The following is a 24022-nucleotide window of genomic DNA, read 5'->3' as shown; positions in this document are numbered from 1 at the left end:
ATTTAATTAATAATAAAAATAATACACATAGTAACACCGCGAGTGAAACTAAAAGCTCTCAAAACAGGAGTACCAACTGAAAGCGGAATCAAGCAAGATCGATATGAACGAAGAGAATAAACTCCTATAATTTAAATATTAAACGATCTAGATTGCTCAAAACACAGCAAAACATAGCTTGGTACTCAACTTAGGCGGTGTCTCCTGGGAAACCGATGAAGAAGCCATAATCCAGTGGAAAATAGCAAAATACGAGAGCACAACAAAAAAGCGGGTTACAACACAGGCGTGCTAAAAGGAGTTGGGTTCTGAGCGGATGCAGAGTTGGTGGTGCCGAGTGAGGTTGAACGGCTCTCCTCTATTGGGGTCTTTGTCGTGGATGAATCTAAATAGTGCGGGACCTCTGGATTATACGCCCAATTTTATACCGACACCAATAGGTGAGCGAGCTAGTTAACCTAGCACTCCTTTACATTTTTTCTCTGGTATATTTAGCAGTAAATTACCTAAGAATAAGTGCTAAATGGAGCTTATTCACTGGGCGGCACAGGTTCGAGCCCAGAAATGTATCATATTTTCAACGTCATTGGTTTCAACGTATGGGTAACATTTATTGCCACTCTGTGTAACCAGAAATCTAAAAAAATTAGGAACTTGTTCGCAAAATTACAAAGTTAAGACCCTTAGAAAAAAAAATTATTTTTTTATATGTAAACTCGATACTAGAATACATCACTACACCTACTGTACATATTTTAGGCTACTTGCAAAATCACAGATAGCAGGAGTAAGTCATATTATGATACAGAGGACAGAGCAGTCTCTGTATGATACAAATCACATGTAAAATGAATGATTGATTGATTTGGAGTTTTCTGGCATCATGACATGAATGAGAGAAAGTAAATACACAGTAGAAAGTGGATATAATGGTTCAGTCATCCATGAATACAAAAAACCTATGCCTCTAGATTTAGGCAGCAAACCAACCGGTAATACTTGTGTCCTTGTTGGAATGTTCCGATAATATGATTAATATTTTTATCAGAGACTTACGAGACCAATTGCTACTAAAATCTGTTAAGTAGAAGTCCATATAAGTTAAGGGAGTAAAGTATACAAAGCAAAAATTCATAAATTTAAGTGACTTGAAGTGCAGTAGAAAACTTTCAAAGCCATATTCTCTTCGCATCAAATTAGGTTTAAATTACAGTTCACATATCTAAAGTTGCATAAATAATGAAATACAATATCACAGTATAGGATTCTAATCCATGTGGGTATAAAGAGAAATAAAGATCCCAATAAAAGCAGTCAAAGCTATAATTATTCTGTCCATGTTAAAAACAATCATTATCAACGACTATTTCAGATTATTAAAACTCCTATCTTCAATTGGTCACTCATTTGACCCATGCATACTAAATGAATAGCCCACATGACTTGAACTCTGATTGCAGAGAATACAAGTCAAAACAAACGGTTAAATACATTTTATGAGAATGTCTGACCTTCAAACAACCGCACATGTTGATACTTACAAACAAATTAATGAGTAATATTCTACATTTACGACTAACCTAAACATCACACTTTCTAAGATCAGCAATTTACTGAATATTAATAGAATTCATTACTTTAATATTTACCTGAGGTTCACTAATGGTAACTTGCCAAGGTCTTCACTTTCCAATCTCCAACAATAAAAAACTAAAATAATTCTCTCTCCCTCATTCAAATTGCTTATACCCTAGTGTATTATTAGTTTGCAATGCCAGCTGTGTGGCTCTAATGTAAACAATATCGGCTTAGCGACATCTAATTAACCTCTTAACGTCACTAACAAGAGAGGAGAGGGGGAACTAGGTAAGCTCAAGGTAAGTATTAAAACAATAAATTTCATTATCAAAATTCCCTTATTTCAATTAATGTTACCTGTATTTCACTGTGCTAAATTCCACAGACTTATGGTGTCAGCCAAATAATTTTACAAACCACCACGAATCATAAAAACTTGTTTTACAGTATAAAATAAGTTACTTTTAACCAAAATTAAGAACTCCATTTTTCCATTTTCTCGATGTACTGTAGCAAGATTCAATAGTGATAAAACTGAATAAGCACTTCCCATGAACAGAAGAAAAACAACTTAACCTCTATAGCTAAAACTATCCAATATACAATAAAAAAAAAAAAAAATTGAATATCACCTGTTGCTACTAAAAGATCTAATAGCCATAAATCTTTAAAATGTACCCTTTGCACCAGTTCTACAAGTCAAATACTGTACCAACAACAATAATATTAATTGATAACAACTAATCAATAAATTTATATATAAAACCAACAAAGATCATTACAATATTGTACACTAATTCATTAAATATATGAAAAGCAGATAAAATTTCTATCTCCCATAATGGCATGCTAGATTCTTAACCGAGTAAAGTTACCTTTCTACTGTATTCCAATATCCTAAAGTTAAATATCATCAGGATCTGATATATCATCCTCACTGGAAGGGAAAAAAATGTTATGAGTGCTCATTTACAAACTTGCTCACAAATATAAGCTTTATTAAGATTTCCAGGCAGCACCCACAAAAATTATTTTACAATCCCTGCTGATGTGCTATTTACAATAAGGAAACTAAAAAATAAAAACTATTGCAACAATAAAATAAGTAAATTTACTAAGTATCAATATACTTTCTTTAATTTGACAGTTAATATTGATTAACTTTTAATTACAAGCAACTGGAAACTATTCATATTCCAAACAAGTGTAAGTGAACAATTGCATACTACCCATGGTTAAGAGGGAAAAAAAATGGTCCAAAGAAGTTACATTATTATAAAATGAATACCAATTCTAATTGATCCTCTTTTTGGTTTTAATATTAAGAAACTAAACTTTGTAAGGAAAATTAATGATAATACCCACCAATGTTTACTTAGGCATGTAGCATGTATCCCAGATATGATGTGGGACTGCATATTTCTATGAATCTCCCCTGATGTTCACATTGCTTTGTTCTCATTGCGGACTTATATCAACAATACACCCCAAAAATTTAAAATTTCCTGTTTTCTTCCATTCAAGAGGCTTACTGTATATCTATCATCTAGAAATGAGACATCTAGGAGCTAATTATTATTATTATTAGTTAAGCTACAACCCTAGTTTGAAAAGCAGGATGCTATAAGCCTAAGGGCTCCAACCAAGACAAACAGCTCAGTGAGGAATGGAAACAAGGAAATTTACAAACTGCAATAGAAGTAATGAACAATCAAAATAAAATATTTTCAGAACAGTAACATTAAAATATATATTTCATATATAAACTATAAAAACTTAAAAAAACTAGATGAGAAACAAGATAGAAAAGTGTGCCAGAGTGTACCCTCAAGCATAAGAACTCTACTCCAAGACTAGAAGACTATACTACAGAGGCTATGGAACTCCCCCAAGACTAGAGAATATGGTTTGATTCTCGCATGTCCTTCTCGTACAAGAGCTGCTTACCATGGCTAAAAAGTCTCTTCTACCCTTCGCAAGAGGAAAGTAGCCGCTGAACAATTACATTGCTGTAGTTAACCTCTTGAGTGAAGAAGAATTGTTTGGTAATCTCAGTGTTGTCAAGTGTATGAGGACAGGATGATGTGGAAAAAATAGGCCAGACTATTCGGTGAATGTGTATACAAAGGAAAATGAGTTGTAACCAGAGAGAGGGATCCCATATACAGTAGTACTGTCTGCCCAGTCAAAAGACCCAATATCTCTCTAGCTGTAGTATCTCAATGGTTGCTAGGTGCATTATCTCAACAGGTGAATGGTGCCTTAGCCAACCTACTACCATGGTGTGACTAGCCAATACCTGGTCATTTTCAGTCTTCTTTTGCTCATATTGATTTCAATAAGTCAGCAATAGTTTCCCAGGTCCAAAATGAAAAATTCATTTAGTAGTGGTTATGTGGGCTATCTTCTGAATTTGTTAGTAATGGAGGTATAGATTGTTCAAGAGAATTATTTCTGGCCAATCATGATCATTATCCTCTTTGTGCCTCAAGCCAAGGACAGTAATTTGATTTGGGTAATCGTTGTGAAGAATGAGAAAGCCTTCCTGTTATTCTTATGGAAAAGTGTTCAAATGGCTGTTGAACAGATTGGAAACCTCGTTTAAAAGGAAACTAGCTTTTAGTTCAGGGGAAAATCCATAGAAAATTAGGCTAATTATATGGAGATGAAGTTGGAAATGCAGCGCCACCCTTTAAAGAGCTTTTGCGTTTTCATAACAATGTGCTTTATAAGTTCTTTCTTGACCTCGTTAGCTTCATTTGTACAATCTAAGAAGTTCAGTGAATATTTCGGTCAAAACAGAAATTCCAACCTAACCTGCCAAGTTTAGAAACCCCAGCATAACTCTTCAAGTTTTGACAAATGGTTCTAGTGTACCAGTCAGTAGGGGTTCTGATGTTAAAAAGTGCACTCTAAAACTACTTCAGAATCTTCTACCATGCAACCCTTGCATTTTTGCTTTCCAGTCAACTCCTGTGGACCACTTTAATCTGTAGTAAAAGACCGAGCTGGTTGACGGGCTCCTAATTTCCTTCCGCTCACTGAAGTAACCACTAGTTAACAACCACTTATTTCTTGTGTCAATGGGTTGCATCAAGTTTCAGATGGCTGTGTGCACTGTTCACTTATAGGCTTGGCCACTAGCACATCTCGAGTTTTACCCTAATGATGTTAATGTATGTGCTAGCACCTCTATTACCAAAAAGACTCTTACCTTATGCAAGCGTAAAGGTTCCTGTTAAAGGTGAATAGATGGGAAGGGCAGTATTTAATGTAAGGGAGAATTTTTCAGAAGATAAAGATGAAGATGGTGCAGAAGAAGAGCCCTACTTTGATGAAGTATCTCCTTATTTCTGGAAAGTATCCAAATTATCCAAATACAGTAAGGCATTTGAGATAAGTTCTGAATCTTATTCTTCTAAATCAACTTTCGTAGTCACATCTAAGATGTCATATACTGCTAAATTTTCTAATATTGTTTTAGAGAACATATATACTGTAAATTATCACCTCAAGTGAAAAGAAAACTGCTGGTTCAGGTTCCATCACACTAAGATGTTCTGAGATCTATAAAACAAATAAGTTGCCAAACCTAGTTATTGATTCAAATCTAATTACTACTCTTGAACCTATAATTATTTTTAAAATGAAATTTTTTCCATGCAAGATTTGGAAACTAGCTTACTAGATAAATGGTGTTTGGGTAATAAAGTGGGGAATATTCTTGTTTGCAAATTCCACAGAAGTGGTTACTTCTAATTTAATAGACAAGAAATTTGCAGGTCATCAATATCCTAACCTTATTTTAGAGTATTAGACTTGTTTAGAGAAGACTATTTCAGATAGGATTTCCAAGCCTGTGGCAGCCTTTATATTTTGTGATTAAACTTGGCAAACAACTGTGTACCTCTAAGGTTGAAAGTGTCTAATGCTCAGAATGTCTTGATTTCTTCCCCTATTATGGGTGCTGTATTAAATGTTAATAGTATTGATACGGTAACTGCACAAGTAGGTGCCAAGATAAAAATTGATGTTTTGAGGTCTCTTTTTTAGATTAACCCCATTGATTCCTACTATGAATATAATTGCAACATCCCAGGGCTTTATTTCATAAGTGGTAAGCCAACAGAATTCTGCTTTAAAACTCTAAAATTTCTATGTCCAAGGGCTTCATTTTGTAAAAGTGGTAAGCCATCAGGATTCTGCTCTAATAGGCATTCTATCAGAAATACAAATAAGACTTATATATCTTATAGAAGAATGCTAAGACGGTCTTTGTTAACTTCTCTATGTAGGAGGAAGCCTTTCCTACTATTATCAGGTTTGGGAAATCTTCAAACCAGAAGCGTGGTTACTGTCCATGGTCATGGAGGGTTATCACATACCTCTGGCCCCTAACTCTCCCTTCATCAAAAACCCAACACCTTTCCCCAAGTCATCTATCCAATTCAGCAAATACCCAAGTTTTGAAGACAGAGATTAGAAGAGGTTCTCAACCTATATCTGAGATTTTACAATAGGTTATTTCTAGTCCCCAAAGCTTTGGGAAGCTGGAGATTGGTGTTTTCTGTCTCAAATCTCAACAAGTTTACAATTCAAACCAAGTTTTCAATAAAAATGCCCTCAACAGTGCTTGGGACAGTGAGGAAAGGAGATTGTATGTTTTTGATAGACCTTACAGGGGCTTACTTTTGCATTCCTATTCATATAAATTTGAGGCAATTGCTTTGGTTCGTAAGCAGTTCGAAATTTTACCAATTCCTATACCCTTGCTTTGATCTCCTGACAGCTCCACATCAGGGTGCTTTTATACCTAGACAACTAGCAATTTTTGAACGCTTCGTTAGAAAGCATTTGGGTTTAACAGTTATGGGTGCTATGTTACTGGAAAGGTTAGAAATCATGATAAATTTGGAGAAACCTGATGTGATCCCAACTCAGAGGATTCTTTATCTGAGAATTATATTAGCAATAGCTCCAATTTTGGATTTTCCATCAGAAAAGAGGATTTTGTTGTTTCTGCTGTTATAAAAATTCAAGATGAAGTCAGCGTCACTTCAGATGTGGATGGGACTGCCATGACTGCTTTAGATAAGTTGCATTTCAATGGGCCACCTAAAGATGAGTGTTCAAATATCATCTCAGTCGAAATTGGAACAGAATATTCAATCCAGACAATCTCTATTCCAGTAATGAAGAACAAACTTTAACTGCTGAGTTGATGGGACAATCCTCTTCGATTATCCCCAGGAGTTTCCTTGGAAGTAAGAATTCCAGACCCCCCCTCTATTCACGGATGCTTCACAGAAAGGATTGGGAACAATGCTAGATTTCTCTGTGTCAGGGAAATGGACAATGCAAGAATCTGCTCTTCATATCAATTGCCTGAAACTTCTAGGTGTGTTTAAAGTCCTTCAGGTGCAGGAGTCACTGATATTAGGAAGTTACATAAGTGGTGTTTTCTTTCAACATGGCAGCATTAGCTTTTACCAGGAAAGAAGGGAGATCCCTGTACTGGATAGCAGAAGTACTATATATTTAGATGAATTTTAGAGGATCCGTTCTTCTTCCTTGGTTTATACCAGGAAGCTAGAACATCCAAGCAGATCAGTAAATCAGAAAAAACAGTATCTTCCAAACAAATGGTTTCTGTTTTCAGAAGTATATTTAAAGATTTGGAATTGGTTGGGACAACCAAATGTAGACATGTTTGCAACATCACTGGTCGAGAAAACAGATGTGTTTTGGAGAACATTAGACGATCTTATCTCTTTAGCTTGCATTCAGAGCTGATAACTATTCCAAGACTAAAAGTTTAATACAAGTCTTTCAAATTCCCTCTTAGGAAAAGGAAGTGAGAATTATATCGCAGAAAAAGATTTCTTTTTCCAGTGAGGGCTGTTCAATATCACTTGGCAAACACTGAAAATATTGTTTTGTGAGATTAGGATTCTTAATGACCCTTTATCTCAAAATGCAATGTTCTTATTAGTTAAAGGATTGGTCACAGAGCCTCACAAGGAGTTACATCCAAGTCAAATGAAGACTTTAAATTGAGAGTACATGATATCAGAGTTGCAGCTACATAGCTAAATTTTTATAGATGTGTTTCTATGGAAAGTTATAGCAGAAGCTCAGTGGTGTATCAAATTGGTATTCACTAAACATTCTCTTAAAGAATCGTTGTCCTCTTATCATGATTGCTGGGCTTTAGGTGCGGTAGTAGCTACTGGGATGTGATTTAATCAAATTTGGGTTTATTTTTGTTTTCTTAATTGATGAATTTAATTAGTCCTGGGTTTACTTTTTTCCTATTTGAAATACACGGTGTTGGGTAAAACATATAGAAAAGTAATAAGTAATGAAAAGGATTTAAAAATGCAATCTGGAGAATCATGTTATAGCACTAGCTGCAACGATTTGGTCCCAAAGTATTAGACTAAGATGTAAGTCTAGCATTATTTCAAGACTAAATTTCCTATCTCTTTCCATCATAATGCAACTTTATTAGAGTGTGGGAGTCAGTAATAAGAACATCAGAGTATATTCATAGGAATAAACAAAATATTAATAATATTTTTTTTTATTTCTATATTCACCTGATGTGAGGTTCACATACATGCCCAACCTTCCCAATGACAAATGATATCAGGATAGGATTTTATTTTGACTTTGAGACTGAAGAAAAAGCAGGTGCTGGATAGCTACACCATGGTTGTTGCCATTTAAAGGCTTAAATACTGCTCATGAATGGAACAGGTAAGGGACAGTGACATTGCCCAATAAACCAGGACAATGCCCTAGAGACTGACCATATATACATATGATCAATACCCAACCCTCCTCTCCACCCAAGCTAGGACCAAGGAGGACCAGAAAATGGCAACTGATGACTCAACAGATAGACCTATAGGCTTCCCCAAACACCAAATCCTTAGCTCAAAAGGATGGGGAGGTTGCAGCGACCAAAAGAACTAACGAGTTTGAGCGGGATTCGAACCCCAGTCTGGCGATCACCTGGCAAGGACATTATTTGAAGGGAGGAAAACAGATTCTTTTGGGGGGTGGGGGGAACATTGATATAAGTTAGCTCCAAGATCAAAGGAATATGAACATCTAGTGAGTATAGAAATAAACAAGAATAAATATTCCCTCTTTATGTAATAATCATAAGACTAATGTCTTTCACAAATCTTGTTCACAATCTGCAATTATTCAACCAAACAGGTCAATTTGAACTAAAGTAATTTTAATAGAATAAATGAATAGTCAACTTCATAAAGCAATTTACATACGTAATGATTACAATTTGACATCAGTCCAATATTCTGGACCAGGATTTTCTCTTAAATACCTGGCAACGTATTTCAAACCATGATCACCATTGTGTTGGTAACTTTTCAAAAATGGTAGCTCTATCATGTGAGGTTTGTAATGATGCAAAAGATATATCCAGATATCAACCTCTTCACCAGAATCTTGTAGGACTGCTTTCTTTACCTGTAAGAGACAAATGTAAAAGACATGAGAAAAATAAGATAATTTAAAATTATAAATAGTACTTAAAACACTTTTCTGCTGAAAGCAGTTATCTAGGTTTAGTTTCGGTTGAAGTTTTTCTATGTAAAATGTTTCCAATAATCTTAGCTCGGTCTCAAAATGGAGTTTTTATGATAAAACAAAGTTTTATGAATACTTACCTGGCAGTTATATATATATATATATATATAGCTGAGTCTCCGACTGCGGCAGAATTTAATCAAAAATCGCGGCAACCGCCTTGTGGTGGTTGTGTGGTTAGATGGTTAACAACCCTTACAGGGTGGTACTTGGAATCATTCCCGTTTTCTGTCTCCTGAGGGGAGGTGGGTGGGCTTTAAAATATATATATAACTGCCAGGTAAGTATTCATAAAACTTTGTTTTATCATAAAAACTCCATTTTTATGAATAGAACTTACCTGGCAGTTATATATATATAGCTGATTCACACATTTGGAGGAGGGAAACACAGAAAAACATAGTTGGGGAAACAACAAAAGAGTTGTAGGAGAACAAACACCTTGATTCCTTACCTGCTAAGGTAGCTGACTTCAAAGGTAACTGCCTCTAGAGTCGCTTTCCCTTAGGAGTGTTCAGCCAGGAGTAGACCTGCTACACTGCAAACAACTCAATCGAGTCTGTCAAAGGGGTAGGACCAACAACTTGACTAGACTTCAGAAAACTACCTTCCCATATAAAAAACCTGCAACCTTACTAAAGCTAACCATCTAACCTTGCAGAAATAGATATAAACTATCTATCTGGACTGAGGGAACCGTACCACAGGACGAGGACCTCAGACAACCATAAATAACACAAACCCATATACAAGTACATAAACTAAGGTTGAGTGGGGGTAGTAACTCCTTTGCCTAATACAGAAGCCGCAGCTACGTATGGGCCCAAGGTATAACACTTGTCATAGTCCACTCTTACCTCTCTGAGGTAATAAGAAGCAAAGACAGAGTTGCTCCTCCAGAACGTTGCGTCCATGATCTGCTTAACTGACATATTTTTCCGGTATGCCAGCGAAGCAGCAATGGCCCTTACTTCGTGAGCCCGTACTTTTAACAGGGCGAAGTTTTCTTCCTCACAAAAGAGGTGGGCTTCCCTAATAGTTTCCCTCAGGAAAAAGGACAAAGCGTTCTTTGACAGGGGTTTTTGAGGATCCTTCACCGAACACCATAAGGAGTTGGAAGCACCCCTCACGCTCTTAGTGTGGGCCAAATAAGCCTTGAGAGCCCTAACCGGGCAGAGGAGGCTTTCCTGTTCCTGACCTACTAGATTCGTGAGGTTAGGGACTTCAAAAGTCCTAGGCCAGGGTTTCGAAGGGTTCTCATTCTTGGCGAGAAAGTCGAACCTCAAGGCACAAACCGCTCCATTTAGGGTGAAGCCTACACGCTTCTCGATTGCCTGGACCTCGCTGATCCTCCTGGCAGTCGCTAGAGACAAAAGGAAGAGGGTTTTCTTAGTCACATCTCGCAGAGAAGCTTGCGAGATAGGCTCAAACTTCCTGGAGCACAAAAACTTAAGCACCACATCCAGGTTCCAAGAAGGGGGTCTTAAGTGCACCTGCTTCGTTGTCTCAAAAGACCTAATGAGGTCCTGCAAGTCCTTATTCTGAGATAACTCTAAGCCTCTATGCCTAAAGATGGTTGAGAGCATGCTCCTGTATCCTTTAATGGTAGATACAGCCAGCTTAGCATCCTGCCTGAGGTACAAAAGAAAGTCTGCAATCTGGCTTAGAGAGGTAGAGGACGAGGAAACCTTGCGCCTCCTGCACCAATCTCTAATCACTTTGACTGGTAGACTCTTTGTGAAGAGATCCTCCTTGCCCTGGCAATAGCTTTCGCCGCTTGTGCCAAAAAGCCTCGAGATCTAACGAGCTTCTCGACAGTATGAAGGCAGTCAGATTGAGAGCGAGGGGGTTTTGTGAAATCTCTCGAAGTGGGGTTGTCTGAGAAGATCTGGACTTGCCGGGAGTTGATATAATATGCAAGAGGTTGCAGTGATTAAAAGACAGGTCTTGATGGCTTGGGTGCTAGGTAGAGACTGCCCTTTATTCATAGCTACATGGGACTACATGATACTACATCCCCCTTATCACATACAAAGAATTGATTACACATAATAACTAATCTGGCATATAAGTACAAAGAAATAAACGATGAAAGTTCCATATTCAAACGTATTCCATTGTTTTCATCCCTTCACAATAAACATGCATAGTACAATTTGTGATTGTGGATAATAATATAAACATAATAGCTATTATCTTTGCAGACTTTGGTCCGAATAGTGTTGGTTACAGCAGGGCAGTCATAAATATGAAAATAAATGGCAAATTATAAATTTTTTTTTTTTTTTTTTTTTTTTTTTGATGCAAAGAACAACAACACCCAAAATATATTATAACAAAATGGAAACCTGATACACATGTAATGAGTGTTCGAAATGGAGCCTGTTCTCCAGTCCGAGACTCGTAAATTTTCAAATAAAATTCATTATTCTGAATCACTTATCAGTCCTGAGACTGATAACTTTTCTTGAGTTTCAAACTCTGGTAACGACCTCTCAGAATTTTCGGTCATGAAACGAGGGGGGGGGGGGAGTTGTATATTATTATTTAACTTAACACTTTATGGGAATTTACGGTATGTGACCGCGTTACTTTCAATATATCTGGATGGGGTTTTCACCAGCCGGCCTGACTTGGTATACACCGCTGTCGGGTCTGTAGTGTTATCACTAGTTGCGGGTCTTTGGTGGGTTATTTCGGTCTCACTAGGTGGCGGCAGCGATATATCGACGGGTCGTGGTGGAGGCTGTGCTGATGATGTTGGAGCCTGCTGCCGGGTGTTGGACGGTTCTGTGTTTGTCGCGAGCGGTGTCGGACGGATGTGGGACCGGTTCCTCCTGAGGCACGCTCCGTTTTGGGCTTCCACAATGTATGATTGGGGTTCTTCTGACTTACGTACCACTCTGCCTGGCACCCATGTGTGGCAGGCCTTGTCGAATATTCGGACTGGTTGTTCGGGTTGGAGGTCTGTGAAGTGCCGTTGTGTCCGATTTGGTCCTAGGCGGTCCTGGAGGTGGTTGCGGGTCGTGATGTGTGCGAGATGTGGTTCGTATCTGCCTGGTAGGTCAGTGGTCACATTGCGACCAAACATGAGCTCTGCGGGGCTGGTTGTCTTATTGTCGATCGGGGTGGCCCGTAAGTGGAGTACAGTAATGCAGTATGCATATCCCCGCCTGTCTCAAGGCATTTTTTGATAATCGCCTTGCATGTTCCAACTGCGCGCTCCGCGAGGCCATTGGACTGAGGGTAATGTGGGCTTGATGTGATGTGCTCAATACCCCAGGCTTTTGTGAAGTCCTTCATGGCTGCTCCCGTGTATTGAGGTCCGTTGTCTGAGACCAGGGTTTTGGGGCATCCGAACAGCGAACACAGGAATTTGAGGTGGTTGGCCACACTTTCAGATGACAGGTTTTTTAGTTCGGTGACTATCGGGAATTTTGTGAAATAATCAGTTGTGATCAGATATGTCTTGTGGCCAATTTGGAAGATGTCCGAAGCGACTTTGAACCAGGGCATTGGGGGAATGTCATGATGCGTGGTTCCACTAGGACTTTGCTGGGGCTGGTACTTCTGGCATATGTCACATGCCCTGACCTTGTCCTCTATATCCTTTGCAATGTTGGGCCAGAATACACACTCCCGTGCCAGGGCTTGTGTTTTTGTGATCCCTTGGTGGGACCGGTGGAGCTGGTCCAGTATCCGGCCTCTGACCTCTTTGGGGATGATAACTTGTCGCCCTTTGAATATCACTCCGTCTTCCACGGCAAGGCATTCTCTGTATGAGAAAAACTGGCGGATATCGGGGTGACAGCCTTTTACTGAGGTAGGCCAACCCTCGATGATAGTACTGTATGCTTGAGAGTGCGCAGCACTGGGTCGGTGTCAGACCTATGGCGGACCTCTTCCAAAATCTGGGGACCAAATTTTATGAGTGCAACTGATATCACGTCGATGTCATCTAGTTCCAGTCCGTCCACTCGTGTATCCAAAGGGATTTCCTTGTCATTTTGTGGGTTAGGAAGGCGTGATAGGGCGTCGGAGAGTACAAGGGTTCGTCCTTCCTTGTACTTGACCCTCATGTCATACCCCTGCAGTTTCAAGAAGAGACGTTGTAGTCTAGGTGGGGCACTGATCAGTGGCTTCCCAGATATTAACGAGGGGTTTGTGGTCAGTGACAGCTTCGAAGTCTCTTCCGTATAGGTAGGTATGAAATCGTTGCACGCCGTGTACTAGTCCAAGGGCCTCTCGCTCGATATTGCTGTAATTTGCCTGCGTTGGTGTCAGGGCTTTGCTGGCGAAGGCTATTACCCTCCCGTCTTGGATGAGGGCCGCCCCGAGGCCTTTTTGCGATGCATCGACTTCAAGAGTCACGGGTCGAGTTGGGTCATAGTAAGACAGCGTGCTTGATGGTGCTATTTGGCGTTTCAGGTGTTGATAGGTGGATTCATGGTCTTCTTCCCATTGGAAGGGCACATCTTCCTTGACCAGATCTCGAAGTCTTTGTGACTGAGCTGAGTAATGTGGTACATAGGGGCTGAGGTAAGTCATTACTCCCAGGAATCTCTGTAGTTCCTCTTTATTGGAGGGTGACGGCATGCTATGCAGGTCGTGTACCTTTGACGGGTCTGGCATCATGCCCTTGCTGGTATAGCGTGTTCCGAAAAACTCGATTTCTGGTTTTGAAATGGAGCATTTCTTCGAGTTTAGGCTGAGTCCGTGTTGGGCTGCACGCTGCATGAACCCCATCAGGTTTTTGTCGTGTTCCGACTGGTCTTTCCCACATATTGCCACGTCATCAGCGATGCCAACAACACCTGGGAGATTCTCGATGATGGAGTCCATCCTGGCTTGAAATATGTCCTGGCTTACATTCAGCCCGAATGGTAGCCTTGTCCAACAATACCGGCCGTGTGGTGTTCGGAACGTTGTCAGTAGTTGTGAGTCCTCGTGTAGCGGTATACTCCAGTAGCCTGCTTTGGCGTCTAGCTTGGAGAACACTTTCACTTTTGGAGAATACCGGGTTGATCTCTTCTAGAGTGGGAATCTTGTGGGGACATCTTTTGAGGTTTTGGTTGAGCCGCTTGGGGTCCAGGCAGATCCGTAGGCTTCCATCGGGTTTTGTGACATAAACAAGGCTGCTACACCAGTCTGTGTGTGCCGTTACGCGTCTGATAACCCCCTCTTTCTCCATAGTGTCAAGCTCGGACTTGATGCGGGGCTTCAGGTGGATACTCACCTTACGGGGCGGATCACAGAAAGGTATCGCGTCATCCTTGAGGTGGAGCATCGCGGGCTCTTTTAGTTTGCCGATACAGTCAAACTGTGCTGGGAATTGCGCTTTTAGTTGTTCGACTGACCTAATAGGGCCTTGTTGGCTTGGTTGCTCAGGTATTCCAGTAACGTCGTTGACATTGATATCCACAATACCGAGTTTTTGGCATGAGGGAAGACCAAGTATGGCTGGACCAGACACATCAACCACGAAGAACTTTTCTTGCGAGAATGCTGGGTTGCTGAGTTTGCGGACGCTGAGCATTAGTGACCCTAGGCAGAGAATATTGTCGCCACTGTATGATGTTAGTCTTACTGACGGTTCTGGGGATAGTACGAGGCTGGTGGGTGCATCACCAAACATTTGCTTGTATGTCCGCAAGGGCAGCGTATTGCCACCGGAACCTGTGTCGATTTTGAGTTTCAGGGGCCCATAGGCTGGGGGGTTTTCATGCTTGACCATGAGCTTTGAGAATGCTTCTCGTTTCGGTGCCACTCCTATATCGGATATCGTTATCATGTCGAAGTTTGGCATATAATCTGTTTCTTCATCAAGATTAGGGTTTTCATTAACCATGACTTCGTGTTGCCTGTGGTTAGGAGCCCGATTCGGCCGTCGGTAGGAGCGCCCTCTTGTCTTGCTCTGACGTTGTGTCTGCTGCATGTTGTCTCCTGGCATTGTTCTGCCTCCATCAGTTTTGCGGCACATCTTTTTCCAGTGCCCCTTGATGCCACAACCACTGCATCTGTCATTGTAAGCGGGGCATGACCTTATGGGATGGCTAAGCCCACAGTTCCAGCAGGGGTTATCCGTGGTTTGTAGTTTGTTCCGTGGCTCGTTGCTTTCCCTTCGAATTGCATCCACGTTGGTATGGCTTGTACTTGTGTTCTCAGAGCTCATCTGTATGGAGCGTAATGATGCCGTGGAGGCCGCAATGGCCTCGTATTCCCGACCTCTCTCTAGAACGTTGCTTACAGCATAGCCCTTCGGTTTAGTTAGGAGTTCTTTCCGAAATTCTTCGAATTGTGTTCGTAGTATGGTCATTTCGATAAGTCGTTTGTTGAGTTCTCTGTCTTCAAACTCGCACTTTGTCGCTTTTTCACGGAGGCGGTGAACTCGGAAATTTATTTTGACCGTTGCATCAACCTCACTTTCAATAAGCCTCCATATGTTCTGCGGCACACGTTGCTCCTGTTCAGTGAGGCCGCTCGCCAAGATACGCCTCATGCCCTCATCGCCGAGGGCAATTTTAATTTTAGTTGCTTCCTTGCTTGGGTCTGTGACTTCCTGGTCTTCGAGGTATAAGTTCATGCGCGCCTTGAATGCACGAAACGACTCGGCCAGGGGCTGGTGAGCCCAGTCCATACTTGGGCATTTAGGCTGGGCCATGATTGGATTTGGTTTCGAGTGTTACACAATAGATAGATAGTGATTGGATTAATAACACAGTTTACGGTTCACAAAGAGAGACATATAATAGGAGTATGGAAATCACTACAAAAATTTGTCACTGGTAGTCGGCACAGTTTTCAGTTTTGTTTACACTGCTGAATGTACGTCGTTGTTTGGCTCATTTTGTGAAGTAGTGCGCGGATAACAATGGCCAAAATACTTGAAAGTAATCTATTCACAACTTTCTTCACTATTCTCACTGTAATCACGGTGCACTAATGTCCATTCTATGCCATATCCTGACAATATAAGTTATGTACGGTTGTTATCTGGGCCGGTATGACAGTCTTTGTCCAGTTGCCGTTGGGTGAAAATGGCGTCATCTGCGGCCGCTGGTAATAAATTTGGGCTGATTATGAGTCCTCTTCTCAGTTATTACGGACAGTAATAAAAGTGTCTCTATGGTCCGAGTTTGTTGATGGAATGGCGTGGGTTGCGTTACCACGCTGCCACCATGATATAATATGCAAGAGGTTGCAGTGATTAAAAGACAGGTCTTGATGACTTGGGTGCTAGGTAGAGACTGCCCTTTATTCATAGCTACATGGGACTACATGATACTACAGGAGTCTTCTTGGAAAGTCCATCAGCAACCCTACCACTTCGGTGAACCATTCCCTCGCAGGCCAGAATGGAGCCACTAGGATCATTCGTCCCGAATCGAGGAGAGCGAATTTCCTGACAACCAGATTGATGATCTTGAACAGGGGAAAGGCATACATGTCCAGCCCCGTCCAATCCATCAAGAAGGCGTCCACGGCAACAGCTTCCTCGTCCGGGACTAGGGAGCAGTAGTTGGGGATCCTCTTGTTTAGACCGGAGGCGAAAAGGTCTATTACTGGTCTGCCCCACAACTTCCAGAGGCTCCGACAGACATGCGGGTTGAGAGTCCACTCTGTAGGAAGGACTTGTCCCCTCCTGCTGAGCATGTCTGCCCTGATGTTTCTCTGCCCTTGAACAAACCTTGTCAACAGCTGGGTCTCGTTCTCGTTCGCCCAGAGGAGAAGCTCTCTCGCAGTTGAGAACAGAGAGAGGGAGTGAGTTCCCCCTTGCTTCCTTATGTACGCGAGAGCTGTGGTGTTGTCGGAATTGATCTCCACAGTCTTTCCCGACACCGAGGTTTTGAAGGCCTTGAGCCCTAACAAAATGGCCATCAATTCCTTCCTGTTGATATGCCAACTGACCTGACTCCCTTCCCAAATACCTGAGACCTCTTTGTTCCCTAGTGTTGCTCCCCAGCCTGACTCGGACGCGTCTGAGAATAACACTAGGTCGGGGTTCTTCTTGAACAAGGAGATCCCTTTTCCCAACAGAGCTGGGTCCAGCCACCACATTAAAAGATCCTTGATCTCTGTCGGAATGGGAAAAGAAAAAGTGTCCTCCTGGATCTTTCTGTTCCAAACCTTTGCGAGGAAGTGTTGCAGAGGCCTTAGGTGCAGTCTCCCCAAAGGGACAAACTGCTCCAGGGAGGATAGAGTTCCCAGCAGACTCATCCACTCCTTCGCTGAGCATTCCTGCTTCCTCAAAAAGTCTTTGACTTTGTCCAGGCACCTGGTCTGCCTCTCCTGGGAGGGAGAAGCCTGAAAAAGAACTGAATTCAGAACTATCCCCAAATAGAGAATAGTCTGATTCGGCTCGGTCTGAGACTTCCCCCAGTTGACGATGAGTCCCAGGTCCTGAGTGATCGTATAAGTTTTCATTAGGTCCTCCAGACATTTCTCTTTCGACTGTGACCGGATCAGCCAGTCGTCTAGATAGAAGGAGACCCTTATCCCCTCCTGGTGTAACCAGCCTGCCACATTCGCCATTAGTCTGGTGAAAACTTGGGGAGCTGTGCTGAGACCGAAGCAAAGTGCCCTGAACTGGAAGCACTTGCCCTGGAACACAAACCTCAGATATCTCCTCGAAGACGGATGAATGGGGACGTGAAAATAAGCGTCCTGCAGGTCGAGAGAAACCATCCAGTCTCCTGGACGAACTGCAGCCAGCACTGACTGAGTCGTCTCCATGGAGAACTTTGTTTTCTCCACGAAGGCGTTCAGAGAGCTGACATCTAGGACTGGTCTCCATCCACCCAAGTTCTTGGGAACCAGAAACAGGCGATTGTAAAAGCCTGGGGAGGCGAGGTCTTGAACTGGCTCTATTGCTCCCTTGACCAACATCTGGTCGACTAGCTCCAGAAGAGCCTCTCGTTTCCCCGCGTCGGTGTACTGAGCCACTAAGGCTAGGGGAGAGTCTGAGAGAGGTGGTTTCTTTAAAAAGGGGATCTTGTAACCTTCCTTGACGACTGAGAGGGACCAGGTGTCTGCCCCTCTCCTTTTCCAAGACTGCCAAAAACGAGACAGTCTTGCCCCTACTGGTGTCTGGAGGACTTCCATCTCATTTTTTGGACCGGGGCCTAAACGCACCCCTGCTGGTCCTTGGCCCTGACTCTTGTCTTCTCCCCCTAAAATCCGCTCTCGAGGAGATCCTGCCCCGGAAGGGCTGTTGAAACTTCTTCTCCTCCTTCTTCAGAGGAGCAGGAGCAACAGGTAAGGTCTTTCTAGCCGACCGAGACAAAAGGTCCTGAGTAGCCTTCTGAGCCAGAGAAAGGGAGATATCTCTGACCAGAGCTTCAGGAAAAAGATGACGTGAAAAAGGGGCGTAAAGTAGCTCCGACTTCTGGGCAACAGTCACAGATCTAGAGGTGAAGGAGCACAAAAGGGCCCTCTTCTTTAAGACCCCTGCTGAGAAAAGGGAAGCCAATTCATTAGCTCCATCCCTTAGAGCTTTGTCCATGCAGGACATGATACTCGTCAGGTCCTTCGTGTCCTCCAGGAGTTCAGACTTCCTGGCCAGAGTCCCGAGAGACCAGTCCAGGAAGCTGAAAACCTTGAAAACCCTGAAAATTCCCTTGACGAGGTGATCAAGCTCCGACATGGACCACATCACCTTGGCAGAGTTTAAAGCATGCCTTCTTGCCGAGTCCACAAGAGCCGAGAAGTCACCTTGGGAGGAGGAAGGCACTCCTAACCCCAAAGGTTCCCCTGTCTCATACCACATACCGGCCTTGGAAGCGAGCCGAGACGGTGGAAAAGAAAAGGTGGTCTTGACAGCTTGTCTCCGTTCCTTCATCCAATCATCCACTTTAGCGAGAGCTTTCCTGGCCGAAATTGAAAGTTTCATTTTGATGAAGGCCGAAGACTTAGTAGCTTTTTTCCTGGTAAATTGAGACTGAGGAGAACGAGGGGCCGAAGGTTGAAATTCCTCCCCATAAAGTTAAAAAAGAGAGCGAGAAAGAACCTTGTAATCACTAGAAGAGTCGGCAGGTTTTTCTTACTCTTCCGAAATATCTTCGAGGTCCTGCTCAAGGATAACATCCCGAAGAGTTGGGCTGCCAGCAGTCTGGCAGCGAGAGCTGTTTGAATCCTGGCGCCGAGCGCCGCTAACATCCAGTCGGCGAGAAGCGGTATCGTCACGATGACGAGAAGCGGTATCGTCACGATGACGAGAGGCAGTATCGTCACGATGACGAGAAACGGAAGCGTCCTGAAGATGCAGGCTGCCTTCGCCTTGAAAATGCAGACTGCATTCATCCTGTTTCCTAAGAAACGAGGCAGTAATGTCCAGGCGTTTCGAAAGGGAAACGGAATCGTCACGGCGCCGAGAACAAGAGGCAGTATCGTCCTGGTGCCGGGAGAGGGGGGAAGAAAATTCCTGGCAGCGTGCCGATGAAGAGGGTGTGCGTTGTCGTACGGCCGACGAAGTGCGCAGAGGTTTCTTGGGAGAGATACTAAAATCTCTCTTAGAAGAGGATCTCTTAACAGGCAAAGAGACGTCCTTACGTCTGACAGACTGAGAAGGGTGGCTGAAAGCTTTAACTAACGATGAAAGTTGTTCCTGCATAACAACCATGAAAGCTTTAGCAACCTCCGCTGGCTCTCGCGGTGCCGAAGACGGCAGTTGTCGTACGGCTTGACTGGGAGCGCTGGCAGAAGTAGGGAGTCTAGCAGGATTAACTGGGCTAAGGACTCTCTCTTTCGCCCTTTTAACAGGAACATCGAAATCGTCTTCTGAAGGATCAGGGTCTCTGCTACTCGAACCGGGAGAGGGAGAGCGAGACTGCACGTCCCGGTTCCACCCTCTCTTCATTGGTCTTGATTTGTAACGCCAATTACGTCTGGGAGAACGATCAGGCGAAGACACAAACGTATCCGACACGCCTTTCCTACGGCGGTCAAGAGCAGCCTGGGAGATCGCAACAGGACTGTCTGAGGCGACGACTGACCGAGGATAAGCACCTCTCACCCCCTTTCGGCTTTCGACGTACCTTCTCCCTTGGTCCGGGGAGCTTGGTAGAGGTCTAGACCTAGGGGTATGACAGATTCGATCAGTCGCCACCTCCACTGCACTTTCACAAGCACTAATTTCACCTACACCCTTACCTTTAAAGGCCTCCAACTGTGCTTTAATGGCCTCCAATTCAGCAGCTAATTTAGCATACCCAGGGTCATCCGTAGGCACAGATCCTGTAGAAGGGGCAGGAGTCACTACATTTGGGGAAGGAATACCTTCCAAAGGGGTTACAAGCAAAGGGTCAATAGATAAATCTAAGCTAGGCTCACTAGCAGACTTTGACTTTGATTTATCTCTTCTAACTCTATCAATCTCAAGTTTGCGCACATAGCGCTTCATAGCTAACCAATCATCATCACTTAAAACCTCGCATTCCTTGCACTTATTATCTAAAGTACAATCAAACCCCCTGCAACCCATACAGATAGTGTGAGGGTCAACCGAAACTTTCGGCAACCTCACCTTGCAAATATCATTCGCACAAACACGATAATGAATTTTCTCACTCATGATAATAAAGGAAAAAAGACAAAAAAAACAAAAACAACACGATTGCCAAATCCCAACACAGTGTACTTCACCAAAAACGAAGTCCAAAAAGGCGATGAAGGGAAAGCGATCGAAAAAACTCTGAAAGGCGGACCAACGATGTTGTCGATCCGGCAGGCAGAGATAATCTGAGGAACAGAAAACGGGAATGATTCCAAGTACCACCCTGTAAGGGTTGTTAACCATCTAACCACACAACCACCACAAGGCGGTTGCCGCGATTTTCTATTAAATTCTGCCGCAGTCGGAGACTCAGCTATATATATATAACTGCCAGGTAAGTTCTATTCATAAAATCCATCTTTACATATAATACTAAAATCAAGATGATTAAAATTGGTGTTACACACTACATGGCAATGATCTCTTATAGAGGAATGAGAAGGCTTACCTAGCGGTAGAAGGATCCTTGAACTAATGCCTCTATGTTCAAAGGTTCTGGTAGACAAAAGTTTTGTCGAACTACCCACATATTCCGAACTACACTTCGGATACACAAATTTATAAACAACCATAGAACATAGTTCGGTAGATAACGACTCCTTGGACTTGAGCAAATTGCCTATCTTAAAATTATTGAAAAATACCATTCTAATATTTATATTTTTGAAGTAGGGTTCCGTTGTGTGCTTAATTTTTCTTTCTATTATAGTATTGAAAAATACAAATTATCTACGAATTTGTCATTTGTTCCGTAACTGAAATACAAACCACGCTATTTACATGGGGTGACTTAACCCTTAGGAAGGGTGGTAAGTCCCGGCCATACTGGCTTTGGCTTGCCCGGGGATTCCATATTCAAGCGATCAAGTACTCGGACAATAGGGAATCCCTGCTCCTCGCTGTCGGTTGTGAAACTGCCGCGGCCTACGTAAGGTGTGTGCGAAGGTGAAAAGTGACTTGTCCCAGGCAGTTGCCCTGGAGTCCCTCAGAAGGAAATCCAGGCTGGGACTCTCCCAATACCACCTCGTCAGGGTATGGGGACATGACAGTATTACACCTAATACTAGGAACACAAGGAAGCATGGTCTACCTGCAGTGGTTTGAGGTCAGCTGTGCAAAGAACCCAGGATGCTGCTTCCTCCGTGGGAGGAGAGGATGAAGAAAAGAATAAGGGCCAGACAGATCTTTTCATTCATGCAGACTAACACCAGGTAACAATGCCCTCAACCTTCTGCTACTTGTCCATTAAGGAGCCTGAGGTTTAGACCAGCTGTTGTGAAGCCACCACAGGGCCGATAGAAACGTATCGAGCCTCCTGTGGGTCATGTCTTGCAGGAAAGGGGCTGAGAAGAAGGTCTGATGCTTCAACATCCCCGCTTGTAGGACCTGCGTCACTGAAAGATGCTCCATGAAGGGCAGGGACATATCTAAGCCCCTGACATCATGGGCTCTAGGGCGATGCGACGGAGAAGGGTCAGGATTCAAGGCAGGGTGTAGCACCCTGCGAATCCGGGCCGAGATGGTACTCCTGGAGACCCCTCTCCTCGTTACCCAGGATCCACAAACGAGACTTGAGCCTGGAGACGAACTGCAGCTGTTCTCTGAAGACGCCAGCTCGGACTCCCTACCGGCAAGGTAGGAGATGGTCTGAGTCATCTGCTATAGGACGGAGACTCGAACCCTGGAAGGAGTCGAATAGCGGGTCCGGCACTCCCGGATTCTGAGTCTCGGCAACAAACCTCAGGGACGAACCTGAATGTTACCTCCCCCTAACCCCCTGAATGGGCGAAGTCGTAAGAGAGACCATGTGACTCGCTTGGCTCAAGATAGGCTAGCAGGAACACTGTCTACCCAGAAAGGTGGTGGTCTGGGGACTTACGTAGTGGTTCGTCAGGGGGTCTCTTTAGAGACTCGAGGACTCGAACCACGTCCCAAGGAGGCGGTCTCACCTTCGACTGAGGGCAGGAGAGGACAAGGCTTCGCATGCGAAGGATGAGTTCCAGCGGGGGAGAAATGTTTGTCCCTAGAGCCAGGAGACAAGACTTAAGGCTGAGGGAAAGCCTTTCACAGTCGAAACTGAAAGGCACATTTATCCCGCAATCCCACTAGGGGCTCCGCTATTGCTGGGAGCAGCATCGTGTTGAGGGATGCCCTCTCCCCGACACCGGTCACAGAAAATCGCTCTTTCGCCACTTGTTGTGAAAATCCTCTCTCTTTGAGGAGGTGCTGGATAGACTCCCGGCGGGAAATGGAGCAAGCTACGGAGGCAACACATCGATAGTGTCCCACCGTTGCTGGAAGGCATCCTACCAGAGGGCCTTGGGATCCGTGACCGGGCAGCAGTACAGCGAGAGCTTGCAGCTGAGTGCTGTAGCGAACCGGTCCACAGAGGGAGCCCCACCGAGTCAGGACTTGTAGGCTACTTGAAGATCCAAAGACCACTCGGAATGTGGTGTCCGTGACACTGCTCAGACTGTCGGCGAGCCCGTTCCTTTGCCTGGAATCAAGCGAGCTGCTAAGGAGACCGAGGGGGACTCGGACCATCCCGGTATCTCTACCGCAAGATGGGATGGTTGTACTGAAAAGTACCTCCTTGTCTGGGCCAGAAAACCATCACTGTGGTGTTGTTGATCCTCATAACCACAGAGTATTCCGCCAGGCTAGGTGGAGCTACTGAAGTGCCAGAAACACGGTTTCCGTCTCTAGTAGGACTAGAGAAGGTTCTTCCTGGTTCTGACCACCGGCCTGAGGACCCGTGGATCAGAACGAGGGCTCCCCCTTTTCTTTGACGTGTCCGAAGACACCATCAAGTTTGGGGGAAGGACGAGAAGGACCACTCTCTATTGTAGGCCCTCGTCTGCTTCCCACCCCTATGGGTTCGTCTGTACCGGTTGTCCCCTAGGGGTCTCGGCGTCTGGGGAGATGTACCCCCGACTCCCCCGCGCCCCGAGTCGCCACTAGAGAGAACTCATCCTGGGGCGACCGTGGAAACCAGACGGGCCAGGGAGGAGAGACGTAACAACCTTGGGTTGGAGGGTCTTCTCGTGTGAGGAAAGGTCTCGCGACCTTCCTCTGCCTTGGTACCCTGTTGTCTGAAGGGAAGGCTACTGGAGATAGGAGCCTAAGACCAGGCTCGGTATACCAGACTCTGAGAGGGCTGCGGGGAGGACTCCTCGAGGACCACCATGATCTTTAGAACTTGGTAAAGTCCGAGGAGCTTGTCCCGATGACGAAGAAGGGATGCCTTCGAGTCTGCCAGGATCGGCCAGTCAC

At 43.7% G+C, this 24022-nt stretch overlaps 1 protein-coding gene across 6 annotated transcripts in view; it reads right to left on the bottom strand.

Annotated features, from left to right (window-relative positions):
- Positions 1–1871: 1871 nt before the first annotated feature.
- The window catches only part of LOC137645696 (putative gamma-glutamylcyclotransferase CG2811), a 96981-nt gene continuing 74830 nt past the window's right edge, over positions 1872–24022 (bottom strand). For 4 of the 6 annotated variants that reach the window (XM_068378552.1, XM_068378557.1, XM_068378555.1 and 1 more), the window contains exon 4: positions 8809–9078. In XM_068378552.1, coding sequence (XP_068234653.1) covers positions 8881–9078 — 198 coding nt within the window. In that variant the 3' untranslated portion in view covers positions 8809–8880. Of the gene's footprint in view, positions 2516–8808; positions 9079–24022 lie in introns of those variants that run through there. The other 2 variants (XM_068378553.1, XM_068378554.1) reach the window with 2 other exon arrangements.

The sequence above is a fragment of the Palaemon carinicauda genome, chromosome 8 (genome assembly GCF_036898095.1).
Source record: "Palaemon carinicauda isolate YSFRI2023 chromosome 8, ASM3689809v2, whole genome shotgun sequence".
Taxonomy (NCBI): domain Eukaryota; kingdom Metazoa; phylum Arthropoda; class Malacostraca; order Decapoda; family Palaemonidae; genus Palaemon; species Palaemon carinicauda.
The sequence above is the reverse complement of the archived record's forward strand: the minus strand, read 5'-3'. Positions and strand labels throughout refer to the sequence as shown.